We start from the raw sequence: 14718 nt of genomic DNA on the forward strand, positions 1-14718 counted from the left end.
ACAAGCACAGCACTCAAATCATTCACTTGGTTGGATAGACAGTGACCTTATCTCTGTAAACACAGGATCCTCTGCGGAACATGACTGGTAGTCCCTCGTAGTTGACACCAAACTGTTGTAGAAGCAGTTTGTTTTTCTCTTTTGTTTGAGTACCCTGCACAATCATGATATAGGAAGTTAACAAGGAAAAACACCAGAACTAGTAATTTGTAAGTTTTGTATTTTCAAACCATTTATCATGTTAACACTGTGCAGACATGAAACAGAATGTAAGACAAAACATAATATCCATTGAATGAATAGATAGAACGTTTAAGCTTCAATCTTTTAAAACAAGCTAAATTGCAGTTCAGGAATTCTAAAGCATGGTTAACAAAATCAGAACTCAAACAAAGTGAATTTGTCTTAAATCCAAAGTCAGCCAAGTCTTGTACAATGATCATTAAAATATATTAACAAGATCGCACCACTGACCCAGCTCGTGAATCATGCTCCAGATCAGAAGCTGCCTCAAATGTTATTCAGAGAAGAGTGCTCTGCAATTTGCTTAACTGCAACTAAATTAAAAGGTCTGTCACTGAGAACTGGTTTTAACCTTCCACATCCTAGCACCCATCTCTTCGTTTTCATGTGAAGCATTTGTAGCCTGCTAATAAGATGGAGTGATGGACACATTCATCGCACAAATGATCCAGTTATGGCCTTCCGAAACGTAGGACATCAACTTAAGATCCCTCTTGTATTTCTTTACATTTGTCAGTTGAGGCTTACTTGAGTACATTTATCAATAGTGGCTGCCTCGTCCATGACTAACCCCATAAAAACCGGGCACATATCAAAGAAAATCATCATTCAACCATGCACCTTATCAGAATTTTATGGATTCCCTGTTTACACCTTCTTTTATCAGCAACAGACATAAAGAAATTAATTAGAAAGAAAGAGAGAAGGGAAGCACCAAGACCCAGAGGAGATGAGCAAGAAACAGCCAGCATGAGGGGCGAGCAAGCGAGCGAATGAGAGTGAGTGAAACACAAAAACTAAATGATAAAACAGAGAAGGTAGGAAACCAATGTAAGCGTTCCCCCCACAGAAAACTCTCACCTGGACAGAGAAGCTTATGGAAATAAAAATATCTGAACCAGAGTTGTCATGGTGATAGGCGACCCAACGTGTTGGAGGGATGCCTAGATGACAAGGCACCCACCACGTGCAGTATACGACTATACATAATACATAAATTATAAATTTTATATAATTATGCTTATCTGCAGCATAGAAATCATATCAATGTAATATGATATAATTATACTAGTAACGACCTAATATAAGAAAAACATATAATAAATAAAGCATAGGATATAATATAAACATATTCATCAAAGAAACAAAAACAATAAACATAATTCAACGTAAACTCGTTAAGTGTCAACATATGATTCTATCGCCTTGGACCCAAGAAAGAGCCTGCAGCGTCTAGGCAACTATGATCTGAACCCAGGCATAAACTCCTCAAATAACTGCATAATGTCCTTCCAAATGCCTAAACAATGACTAAAGTTTACCCAGCAAAAAATCAATCCCAACATCCCATTTCTCTTGCCAAAGCTGAGAACCCAACTATCACCATGGCAAAACCAACCCTTGACACATATATTACGACTTTGGAGCCCCATGAAATGGATTATGCCGTTTTAACTAAACAAATAAAACACCATTAATCCTAATGCACACACAGGGGAAGATCACATCTAGGGTTTCCCATACACTATCCTATAGGACGACATCGCATCCCAATATATTGTATGCTTTTTATATGTTAAATAAAAGATATAGCAAACAGACAGAAACATAGTTGGGATTGGTATTGGCGAGCCAATTCTTGAACTGAAAGATAAATGAGACTCAAATGGTAGTCTAAAAGGTACTCGATGTGTTCCTCATTTACAGAAGAAGGCTTCTCTTTGTTCTCCCATTGTGATAAAGTGAGTTGTTCTGAAAATTTAATGGAACAAGTTCCCCTATCACCATAGGATGAAGTTTTTGGAGTTCTCCACTATAACAGTACAAGGCTAAAAACAGCACAAGATTGAAAGAAGGGAAGATTACTATTACCCCCCCCCCTATACTTGCCATACAATTACTCAAACTCCCCTACTCAGAACTTTTCTGATTCCCCCAAAAACGTAAACGTCCACCTCTCTTCCTCCCCTGATATTTTAAAATTCCCAGACTACCCCTCTGACCTGACCATCTTCCCTCCTTCGTAATATCACTCAGCTCTCTTCATCTCCCCTCTCCCCCTGCTCAACCCCCACCCCCACTCCCTCCTCTGCGGCCACCAGATGCTTGGAGCTTCCCCCACGCCTGCAGTTGACAGAGTCCTCCAACAACAAAATGTCCAGCAACAGCAACAGCACGCCCTCCCCCACCACCATTCTTGACAGGCCCTATGTTGGTCGCTCCTCACCCTTCACTTGACCCCCCAATGGTAGAGACCGTCCTCCACTACTAGGGTGACAGGTTCTTTTCTCCAAGGAGCAGGAAGCCCTGGTTATAGTGCCAGTGATGGTGGTGAGGATTCTCCAGCATGGCTCTTTGCTCCATAGTAAGAGAAGAGATGTCAGAAGCTGCAGTAGCAGAGGGTACGTTGGTTCTTGCAGAAGGAAGCCCCTCCTCTTCCAACTCCGAGCGGAATCAAGATGTTGGTGAGGTTTGCCCCTACAGATGGAATTTCTAAATTTCCACAGACCACACCTTGTCTTTGGCTTTTTCGAGTGTTGGCCTCCTCGGCAACCCCTTTCTTGTCATTTCCATCCAAATAAAGGACAAAAGACAAAAGACAAAAGCAAAGAAATACACAATCCAAATCTTTCTTTGTACCAATTTTCCTTCTTCCTTTTCTATCATCTTCAGGGTTACAGAACAGTTTCGTCTATATTTTGCCCTTTAGTGTAATGTTCACAGAACAGTGTGTGAATGTAGAGAAATATCGTTTTTGTGACCCTGTGAAACATTTGCATCTTACCTGTTAAAGTTCTGCATGCAAGCATTTATGAAAGGTTTACGCAGGTGGACCCATAGTGGAGTAAGACGACAAAAAAAGATGGAAAGTCATAGTTTGATTAACCGACTAGTCTACCACCCTCACGTTCACGTATGACCTATTTTGATTTCTTTTTGTCCATTCCATCATCCATCACCAAGGCACCAAGCACAAGCTTCAGCAACGAAGATGCAGAGGGTGCAGAGTTGGTGATGAGGGAAGGCGGAGGGGGGGAGGGGAGCAGGGGAAGAGGGGAGATGCAGAGGGCAGTGAAGGAGAGGGAGACAGCGCAGGTGAGTAGGTCAGAGGGGTAGTTTAGGGATTTTAAAATACCAGGGGAGAAAGAGAGTGTAAATTTACTTTTCTGGGGGAATCAGAAAAGAAGTTCTGAGTAGGGGAATTTGAGACATTATAGTGCAAGCATAGGGGAGTAATAGTAATTTGCCCTTGAATGGATAGAAAAAATTAAGTAAAGATTTGCAAGAACACCTGTGGAATTCCGTGAATATTGGCTTGATCAATGTGATCATAGCCCAGCCTTTATTTATAATATTGAAATCATATGACAAAAATATAACTAAGCAATGTGGGACTAAAATCCACATACAAGAATACCCCCATGGACAGATTTGCCCTTGGACCCATATTACAACAATCCCCCTCAAGTTGGTGCATACATATCAAACATGCCCAACTTGCTAACAATAGGAATAAACATATTTGTACTGATTCCTTTGGTAAGGATATCAGCCAACTGTTCACTGGACTGAACAAATGGAATACAAATAATTCCTTGTTCCAGCTTCTCTTTGATGAAGTGCCGGTCAATCTCAACATGTTTGGTCCGATCATGTTGGACCGGGTAGTGAGCAATGCTGATTGCTGACTTGCTGTCACAGTAGAGTCGCATAGGAAGATCAGCTCTCATCCCCAAATCTTGAAGAAGCCCTTTGAACCAAAGAGGCTCACAAATACCCTGTGCCATAGCTCGGAATTCAGCTTCAGCACTAGATCGAGCCACAACAGCTTGTTTTTTGCTTCTCCAAGTAGTTAGGTTACCTCCAACAAATGTGCAATATCCAGATGTGGACTTCCTATCATCAAGACTGCCAGCCATAGTTGTCATGGCGTCGCCATGGCGTCCTGGCGCTGGAGAGGGCTGCATGGCGACCTACGCCATGGCGACCTCTTGATTTCTTCTTCGACTCTCTTCCTCTTCGATTTCTTCTTCTTCGATTTCTTCTTCCCTCTTGATTTCTTCTTTCCTCTTCAATTTCTTCGATTTCTTCTTGATTTCTTCTTCCTTCTTTCCTCTTGATTTCTTGATTTCTTCTTTCCTCTTGATTTCTTCTGATTTCTGAATTTTCTTCTAAAACTTGAGAAACAATAGAGAAAAATAAAACATGGCTTGAGTATACATCTATTAACACATTAAAATGAAAATAAAAATAAAACATGGTCACATGTGCATGTCTGTCGATATATCGCGAGAACAATCACCCTTGATCTGAAACTAGCGCGACGCTCTGCGGAGATGGCTGTGGAGAGAACAATCCCTTTCCGAGCTGACTTGAGGTAACGGAGAATTCGTATGCTTCTTCCAAGTGAGAAGAGTGAGGATCATACATGTATTGGTGACAAGGCTTACAACAAATGTGATGTCTGGCCGGGTATGTGAGAGGTAAATGAATCAACCCACTAACCTCTGATAGCTGCCTTTGTCCACTAGTTCACCTTCCTTACTCTTCAAATGTGTGTTGGGCTCCAGAGGGGTATCTGCTGGTTTACACCCAAGCATCCTTGTTTCTTTCAATAAATCCAAGATATATTTCCTTTGAGAGAGAGATATGCCCTTAGCTGAATAGGCAACCTCAATCCCTAGGAAGTACCTCAATTTTCCCAAATCTTTGACTTCAAACTCCGTGCCCAAATAAGCTTTCAGCTTCTGAATCTCATTTGCATCACTGCCTGTAATTACTATGTCATCAACATAGACAATCAAAAGGGTAACTTGCTGTCCCACTCTCTTAACAAACAATGTGTGGTCTGCATTACTCTGCTTATACCCATATGCGATCATAGCCTTGTGGAATCGGCCAAACCAAGCCCTTGGGGACTGCTTCAAACCATACAGGGCCTTCTTTAACTTGCACACTTTCCGCTGAGTCTCTGAAGAGGTAAAACCCGGGGGTATCTCCATGTAGACATCTTTGTCCAAGTCTCCATGTAGGAAGGCATTCTTCACATCGAGTTGTTGGAGTTCCCATCCTTGATTTACAGCAAAAGAAATGATGACCCGTACAGTATTCATCTTTGCTACAGGAGCAAAAGTCTCTTGATAATCGATTCCTTGGGTTTGAGTGAACCCTTTGGCGACCAATCTCGCCTTGAATCTCGCCACAGAACCATCAGCCTTATGCTTCACAATAAAGACCCATTTACAACCAATAGGCCTCTTCCCATGTGGAGAACTTACCAAATCCCAGGTCTGATTTTTTGCAAGGGCAAGCATTTCTTCATTCATTGCCTCCTTCCATTTTGGTTCAGCTATTGCTTCCTGCCAAGTGTTAGGTATAGAGACAGAGGACAGAGAGGATATGAAAGCATGAAAGGCAGGAGTTAGAGAGTTGTAGGACACAAACTTTGAGATAGGATGTTGAGGCAACTTCTTTTTTGTTTGCGAACAGCAATGGGTAAATCAAGACTAGGATCAAGAGGGGGCTTACCCGAAGTATGACTAGGAGCAAGATTTGGAGTAGGAACAGATGCCGATTGCATAGGTGGTGCAACAGTGGTGGTTTCTTTTTCTTTGTACCGAGGACCAACTGTAGGAAAATCAGTTCCCCGAGTGTATTTCTGCTTCACAAGTCTCTCGCCCTGCACCTGTTGCTCAATCTGTCCCACTTCTTGTTCTTGACTAGTAACTCCATCCTCTAGTTCAATAGAAACATCTTCAATGGTTGGTATCTCAACATTTAAAGGAGCAATCAGCGGGACCTCTTCATTACTTTGAGTCTCCCCCTGCAGAGGTACCGGCGGTGGAAAGTAAGCCTTCGACTCCCGAAAGACAACCTCCATGGTAACCAACATCTTTCTGGTGGGAGGATAGTAGCATTTATACCCCTTCTGAGTCGGTGAGTAACCAAGGAAAATGCACCGTAATCCTCTGGGATCAAGCTTATCATGGACGTGGTGATTTCGTGCAAACACAACACAGCCAAACACTCTTGGGGGCACCACAAAGGTGGATTTGCCAACCAACATATCCAAGGGACAGCGGCCACCCAAGACACGAGATGGAAGTCGATTGATGAGGTAAGCAGCTGTAAGCACGGCATCACCCCAGAAACGAGGAGGGACAGACATGGTGAACATAAGGGAACAAGCTACCTCCAGTAGATTCTTGCGTTCAGCCACTCCATTTTGAGCGGGAGTGTCCACACAAGAAGTCTGGTGTATGATCCCATGGCTGTCCAAATAGGAATGGAAAGCACCATTGATATATTCCTTGCCATTATCTGAGCGAAGAATCTTCACCTTGGCATCAAATTGCGTCTGGACCATTTTGTGGAATAACATAAAACAATTGAACACATCACTCTTGCTATGCATTAAATATACCCAAGTCGTCCGGCTAAAATAATCGATAAATGTGATAAACCATCGAAACCCACAGGTAGAAACACAACGGGCAGGGCCCCAAACATCAGAATGAATTAAACCAAAAGGACTCAAAACTTCTGTTACCTGAAATAGGAAAAATACTCCGAGTTTGATTTGACAAGGTACTAGAATCACAAGAAAAATTGTGTTTATTACATTGTTTCACCAAACTAGGAAATAAAGCAGATAAAACCCCAATCGAGGGATGGCCCAAACGACGATGCCAATTATTCAACTCAAGCAATGCAGAATCAAAAGTACAAGATGCCGGCTGTGATGTCAATACTGTCCGGGAACTTTCAAGCACGTACAGACCACCAACCACCTTACCACATGCAATCATACTGTCCGTTTCCAAATCCTGAAATAAACAATGAGTAGGAAAAAATATTACTTCGCAGTTTAAATCCTTAGTTAGATTACTATGGACAGCAAGTTAGTAGCAAACTTAGGAACATGTAAAACATAGGAAAGAGTAAGAGAAGAGGTGCACTGAACGGATCCCTTCTCAGAAATAGAAGAAAGAGACCCATCAGCAACCCGAACCTTTGACTGGCCTGAAAGAGGATTATATGTGGTAAAAACAGAGGAAGAACCTGTCATATGGTCGGTTGCCCCTGAGTCAATAACCCAAGAGTCAGGCATCACCAAGGTGCAATTCCCACCAAAAGAAATACCTGTGGAAGAAGGTGCATTGGAAGGAGTAGATAGAGACAAAGCCGTAGCCGCCATGGAAGGAGATATAGATGCCGGAGAAGATGTGTCCAAGCGATTTATCATATCCCGCAGATTGTGCAACTCAACCATCACAAAGGAAAGAGATTGTTCAGATGGATCTTCAGTAGCAACCTGATTAGCACGAGAGGAACTGGGCCGATTGGAACCCCCCTTTCCACGCCCACGAGTATCCGCAGGACGACCATGAAGCTTCCAACATCGGTCCTTGGTGTGCCAGTCCTTCCCACAATGATCGCATTTAATAGGCGGGCGATCACTAGTTGGCCGATCAGTAGGAGAAGGACGAGAGTAATTTCCACGGGAAGATTGAGAACCAAAAACAAGGGTTGATCGTTCCTAAGTGACAGGATGAACCATGCCAGTACGCCTCGTGTCCTCAACCGAAAGTATGGCGTAGGCCTGCTCCAAAGAGGGAAGAGGATCCCGATTCAAAATATTGGACCTGATATTATCAAATTCAATGTTTAGGCTGGCCAAAAAATCAAACAGCCGTAAACCATCCTCCCACTTCCTGAAGGCTGTAGCGTCAACATCCGTGGAGGGGCTGGCGGTGGGTGGTTTTAGGGCAGAATAACGAAAAAGAACAAGAAGAAGAGAGAAAAAATCGAAAAAAATTTACTTCCCATATCCCCGGAATATTTTTGGCTCTGATACCATGTGGAATTCCGTGAATACTAGCTTGATCAATGTGATCATAGCCCAGCCTTTATAATATTGAAATCGTATGACAAAAATATAACTAAGCAATGTGGGACTAAAACCCACATACAAGAATACCCCCACGAACAGATTTACCCTTGGACCCATATTACAACAACACCAAATATAAATACAGGAAACTGAGGCATCTCATAAAGGAAAGTAACTTTTCTAAACAAGTGACAAGTGAAAAATAGTGTCATTCTTTTCTTGTTTCTCTATCACCTTTAAAAGATATTGTGCCTCACTTTTGGTCTTTCCTGATTTAACCAGCATCCAGAAACAGGTGTTGTACTGATTGTTGATGTGACCTGCATAATAGAAACAATGATTGACAGATTATGTTCATTGAACTTATCAACCTATGCTAGGGAATGAACTTTGAATTTTGACATGCCAGGGAGAAAGAAACAAATACAATGGATATGTTTTGGCAACATTTTCTTCAGCTTCACAGTCAAAGAAAAGCAAATACTCACAATCAATTTGTCTCCATGACAGATAATCTCGAAGAATCTGAACCGAGGGATAGCATATAGTCCGGCCATCAAAAGAAGGAGGATACTTCAACTCTTCTCTTGGGAAGAATACCTTCCATTTCATTACATACAGGGAAGAGAAGAATGATGCAGTCTGTGACACTATTTTGCTGGGGAAAAAAATTGATTTTGGGAGCAAGTCAAACAACTGAAAAGAGATCATACTCCCACATTGCAACCCATTTGTGGAGGAAATTAGCATGTCAGGATGGAAGATCTGGGAAAAACCTCTATTGTCTTTGTAATATACAGGGTCTCTCGCATAACATTTAGACAACCCTGGACAAAGGGGTCTACAGGATGAGATCAATGAAACCATTTCTAATACAGACATCTCCTAGACTCTTGCTTATTTAATTTACAGTAAAGAATAACTTCATAAATTCAAAAGGGATACAAGCAATATACATATTGATGGGAGGGAAAACCCCAACCAAAACGTCAAAAGAGAGAGAGAGAGAGAGACAGAGAGAGCTACAACCACCAACCTGGTCCCAAAACCAACCTCACAGTAAACTAAACAACAACTCACCTATACAAGGACCCATTGAATTATAAACTCCTACCTCACTATTTGCACAAGGTGTACATAAGAGGGAGAGAGGATGGCTCCTCCCAGTCCTTCCATCTTGCCTTTGGATTGTATCATTAATCTTTATAATCTAATGCATCAACACAGGACCCTTTTTCTAAAGATAAAAGATTTAAAGAGCAACCTGGAACGCCTTTGGCAGAACTGAGATCTCTCCTTCAAAACAAAGCTGGAAGTTGAGACACAAAAAATGTCAGAAATGCCAAATGCTGACAAAAAAAATCCAATTAATGGGTATGTAATTTCATGTTCATTTAACAGGACAGTAGGACACCAAATAACTCAGAAAAAGTTCTACAACTTTATGGAGAAGTTTTCTATTAGTTTATCTTTGGTTTGGTCCTTTTGGACGTTCAGATCCGAAGGTTTTACCAGACGGAACACCAAGTTGTGCTTGTGCCACATTGTAGACTATACGCCAAGGTCCCTTGTTCACAAGTCAAGTTTACACCCAAACAGAGTTGGCAAAGTGGTAAATAAAGCATTGAAAATTGGACCATTGAGAGGGTGCATGCTGATGCTTGGAGTACTGAGAGGAAGCATGACAACAAATGGGATGCTATAATTGAATTTGACTCTGAAACTTGACATGTCGCCAACCCAAGCATTTTCTTAGACACTCAAAAGTCTGAACTGCCACAACAAACTTTTGCATGGCACAACTACACAATCCCGCCCAAATACCATTTGGACAAGCCCACCCAAAGAAACATTTTCCTATATCTTTCTATTTATTGGTGAAGTGTTGAAGATTGGTTCGGTTCAGTTCTCTTTTGGTTTGTGTTAGTAGAGACTGTTTTAAGTTTCGGATATGTTCAAGGGTAGTTTAGGGATTTTCGGTTATGTTATTTCCTATTGTGTCTCTTGTGTATCTTAAGTCTCTATATATATGAAATGAAGTGGGAGCTCTATGACTAAGTGGAAACCTCCCAAGTGTTACACGATTTCCATTGTTCTCTTTTTCTTCTTCTTCTTCTCTATTACATGGCATCAGAGCAAGATCTCGAGACTGTTACACCTTCCTAGTGTCTTCTCTCTCCCTCCTTCAAGGGTTTCAATCAGTTGTGATTGATTTGAGAACCCTTTTGGTTTGTGTTTGAGAGGGTAGCAGCACGCTATGCTGCATTTCTGGGTTGTTTAGAGACTAGTTCTCGAATGGAGATTGGGAAGTAGGGATCTTTTGTTGGTGATTTTTAGTTTATGGCATGGAGAAGACATTCAAGGCCTTAGAAAGCACTTTGGATTATGTTGTTTGATCGATTTTTGGAGAAAAAGTAGAGATCGACTTTTCTGTCAGGGTTTTGCAACTTGAGATCGACTTTTTGCATTGGAGCTGATTCCAGCCTATTTTTTGGAGATCGATCTCTCCTTTCCTTGTTTGGAGACTGTTTCTTGGTGTGTTGAAGGTTGGAGATCAATCTCTCTTTGAAGTTTGAAGGTTGGGGCACCCTTTTCAGGGTTTTGAGATCGACTTTTCAAGTTTTTGGGTGGCTGAAATCGATTTTGTTTGAGACTTGAGTTTGAGGATTGTGGTTGGTGATTCTGGTGGTTCATTGGAGTGGTGATCACCTTCTCTTTGAAGCATTCAAGGTTTGGAGCTGAGATTGGCTTTCTCAGGTTTTGTTACTATCTTTGTGTTGTTGATTTATTGTTCACCTTGTGTTTGTTGAAATGGGTGAACCATCGAAGGCTGCTGTTGGTGAAGTTGTTTCTTCCTCATCTAGCCGGATTACTGAGACAAAGCTAGAGGGGATCAACAACTTCCAACAATGGAAGAAGATTGTTAGGCTGGTACTGATTGGTAGGGATCAGCAGGGTCATCTAACCAAAACCAAGCCTAAGGATGATACTACATGGGACACAGTTGATGCACGTATTTTGGGACAGCTTTACTCCATGGACCACCAGATTGTTGATCTTGTTACTCACATTGACAAAGTGAAGGACTTGTGGGAATATTTGGATGTTCTGTATTCTGGACAGAACAACCAACCTAGCTCGTATTTACAAGTTATCTCAGGATTCCTATCGGTCTGATCGAAAGGGCCATCCCATAGTCCAGTTCTTTACTGAGTCCAAGAGAATGTATGAGGAGTTGAACTCTCTGCTTCCTATTACTTCTGATGTACAGCAAATGCAGAACCAGTAAGAGCAGCTCGCAGTTATGGGATTTTTAGGTGCTATTGGGAAGGAATATGAGTCTGTGCGTTCCCAGATACTTGGTGGTGACAAGGAAGCCACACTCTGAGGCTTTCTTTCGTGTTCTCCGAGTGTCCCGAGAAAGCAATCATGATTCTATGCACATTGACAGTTCAGCCTTAGCTTCTTTCCCACCTAACCATGGTCTCTCCACTAGACCAGGGGCTGGTGGTGGTTGTGGGCGTGGAGGTGGTTCTGGGAAAGCTCCTATGCCCCATTTGCTTGGGAAAGCACCCATTTCAGGATCCGAATCTTCTGGTATGGTAAGGACATGTCACCACTGTGGACGTACAGGGCATATCCAATGCTTTTGTTGGAAACTTCATGGCAAACCACCACAGCAACAGTTTGCCAATTCTGCTGCCACTACTGAGACTACACCTCCCTCATCCTCTTCTGAAGGTAGGACTACTATGACGCTGTCTGATGAGGATTATGCTCGTTTTACCCAGTTCTAAATCTCTCAGTCCTCCCAGCCTTCCACTGCTACTTTCAGACAGACAAGTAATGCAATTGCATGTCTTTCGACTGCTTCCCGCCCCTAGATCATTGATTCAGGGGCCTCTGATCACATGACTGGGGTCTCAGGTATATTTTCTTCCTTTTGTGTATCCTCTTCTAATGTTACCTTAGCTGACGGTTCTTTAGCTAAAGTAACTGGTTCAGGCATTGTTCAGGCCACTCCTCCTTTATCCTTATCTTCTGTTCTTTATTTACCAAAGTTTCCTTTTAACCTTCTATCTGTTACTAAGTTTACTAAAACTTATAACTGTTCTGTAACCTTTTTCTCTGATTCATGCATCTTTCAGGATCCTACGACGAAGAGGACGATTGGTAGAGGTCGTGAGTCAGGGGGGCTATACCGACTTGAAGACACTTTATCTGTGGCATGTTCGAGCCTAGCATCTCCTGACCAAGTCCATTGTCGTTTCGGCCATCCATCATTGCAAAGTCTACGCATTTTGGATCCTCGTTTTCAGTCTCTTTCTAGTTTACCTTGTGAGTCCTGTCAGTTTAGGAAGCTTCATCGTGTGAGCTATCCCCGTAGAGTCAATCAAAGGTCTAGTCAGTCATTTGCTTTAGTTCATTCAGATGTATGGGGCCCTTGTCCGGTTGCCTCCAAGTTGGGATTTCGTTATTTTGTTACTTTTGTTGATGACTATTCCAGAGTTACTTGGCTTTATTTAATGAAGAATCGTTCTGAATTATTCTCTATCTTTTGTGCATTTGTGAATGAAGTTAAGACTCAATTTAGTACGCCTTTACGTATTCTTCGTAGTAATACTGCTAAGGAATACTTTTCTGCCCCTTTTCTACTTTTATGACACATGGCATTATCCATCAGTTTTCTTGTACCGATACCCCACAACAAAATGGTGTGGCTGAGAGAAAGAATAGACATTTGTTGGAGGTCACTCGGTCCCTTTTGTTTGAAATGAAGGTTGCCTTTTCCCCAAATCTTTTTGGGCTTATGTTGTCTTGACTACGTGTTATCTCATTAACCGCATGCCTTCCTCTGTTTTACATGGTGGAATACCTCATTCCCTTTTGTTTCCTTCTACTCCTTTATTTGCCTTACCCCCTCGTGTCTTTGGCAGTGTTTGTTTCATTTGTAATCATCGCCCAGGAATCTCTAAGTTGGATCTAAGAGCTCTTAAATGCATCTTTGTTGGATATTCTCAAACTCAAAAAGGCTACCGTTGTTATTTCTTTGAGTTCCAGAAATATTTTGTCACTGCTGACATTTCTTTCTTTGAGTCTACTCCTTATATGAACTCTTCGATGGTTTCTTCTGACTTAGATGATGATCTTCTTGTGTATATTGTTCCGTCTTCTGTTCCACAAGTATCCCTACCATCATTGCCGCCAGCTCCACAGGTGCCACAGCTTATTGTTTTCCATCGCCATAATTGGAAGACTTGGCCCCCCGCTGCTCCTCCTTCACCATCCTCTTCTTCATCGGTGGATCCTTCCCCATGTACTTCTTCTTCTCCTGATATTTCTTCCCCTGATATTACTTCTCCTGCTGTTTTCTCTGACCTTGATCTACCTATTGCTCAATGCAAAGGTGTTTGGAGTTGTACTCAACATCCTTTGTCTAACTTTATGTCTTACTCTGGTTTATCCTCTACTTTTCATACTTGCTTGACCACTATTGAGCAACATCCTATCCCTAAGTTTGTTGCAAAGGCATTATCTAGTCCTAGCTGGTGGGCTGCTATGACTGAGGAATTGTTGGCCTTAGAGGTCAATCAGACATGGGATCTGGTTCCCCTACCCTCGAGTAAATCTACGAATGGTTGTTGGTGGGTCTTTATGGTAAAGGTGAATCCTGATGGTTCTTTGGCTCGTTTGAAGGCTCGCCTTGTGGCCAAGGGTTATGCCCAAGTGTTGGGGTTGATTACTTGGACACCTTTTCTCCTGTGGCCAAGCTTACTTCTGTCCGTATCTTGATCTCTCTTGCAGCTACTCATCATTGGCCCTTATTTCAATTGAATGTTAAGAATGCTTTCTTGTATGGGGATCTCCATGAGGAGGTTTATATGGAACAACCTCCTGGGTTTGTTGCTCAGAGGGAGTGTGGTATGGTGTGCAAGCTCAAGAAATCTTTGTATGGGCTGAAACAGTCGCCTCGAGCTTGGTTTGGTCGGTTCACTGAAGTCGTTTTGGAGTTTGGACTGATACGTAGTAGCAATCATTCTGTATTTTTCCGGCATTCTGATGCAGGGAGAATATTTCTTATTATATATGTGGATGATATTGTCATTACAGGAGATGACTCTTTAGGGATTGAGAAGCTGAAGGTGCAGTTGCAATAGAAGTTCCAGACTAAAGATTTGGGAAGATTGAAATATTTCTAGGGTGTGGAACTGGCTCAATCAAGGAAAGGGGTTACAGTTTCACAACGAAAGTATGTCATTAATCTTCTTTCAGAGATAGGGTTGTTAGGATCTAAACCTCTAGATACTCCTATGGATCCTAATTTGAAGCTTACAACTAATGTTGGTGATGTTCTTAGTGATCCTGAGAAGTATCGAAGACTTGTTAGAAAACTAAAGTATTTGATTGTGACTCGACCTGACATTGCCTTCCCTGTCAGTGTTGTAAGTTAGTGCTTGTCTGCTCCTCGGACATCTCATTGGGATGCTGTTATTCGTATCTTGAGGTATCTCAAGAAGGCTCCTAGACGTGGTCTACTTTACTCTGATCATGGACATTGAAGGATTGAGGGCTTTTCAGAT

At 42.0% G+C, this 14718-nt stretch overlaps 1 protein-coding gene across 3 annotated transcripts in view; it reads right to left on the reverse strand.

Moving 5' to 3' along the window:
* LOC122662391 (tRNA(His) guanylyltransferase 1-like) overlaps positions 1-14718 on the reverse strand; it is an 83925-nt gene that overhangs the window by 569 nt on the left and 68638 nt on the right. For 2 of the 3 annotated variants that reach the window (XM_043858011.1, XM_043858013.1), the window contains 4 exons: positions 9402-9446; positions 8626-8795; positions 8372-8457; positions 47-154 (listed from right to left, as the gene is read on the reverse strand). In XM_043858011.1, the coding sequence (XP_043713946.1) occupies positions 47-154; positions 8372-8457; positions 8626-8795; positions 9402-9446 (409 nt within the window). The remainder of the gene's footprint in view (positions 1-46; positions 155-8371; positions 8458-8625; positions 8796-9401; positions 9447-14718) is intronic. The other variant, XM_043858012.1, reaches the window with a different exon arrangement.

The sequence above is a fragment of the Telopea speciosissima genome, chromosome 5 (assembly GCF_018873765.1).
Source record: "Telopea speciosissima isolate NSW1024214 ecotype Mountain lineage chromosome 5, Tspe_v1, whole genome shotgun sequence".
NCBI lineage: Eukaryota > Viridiplantae > Streptophyta > Magnoliopsida > Proteales > Proteaceae > Telopea > Telopea speciosissima.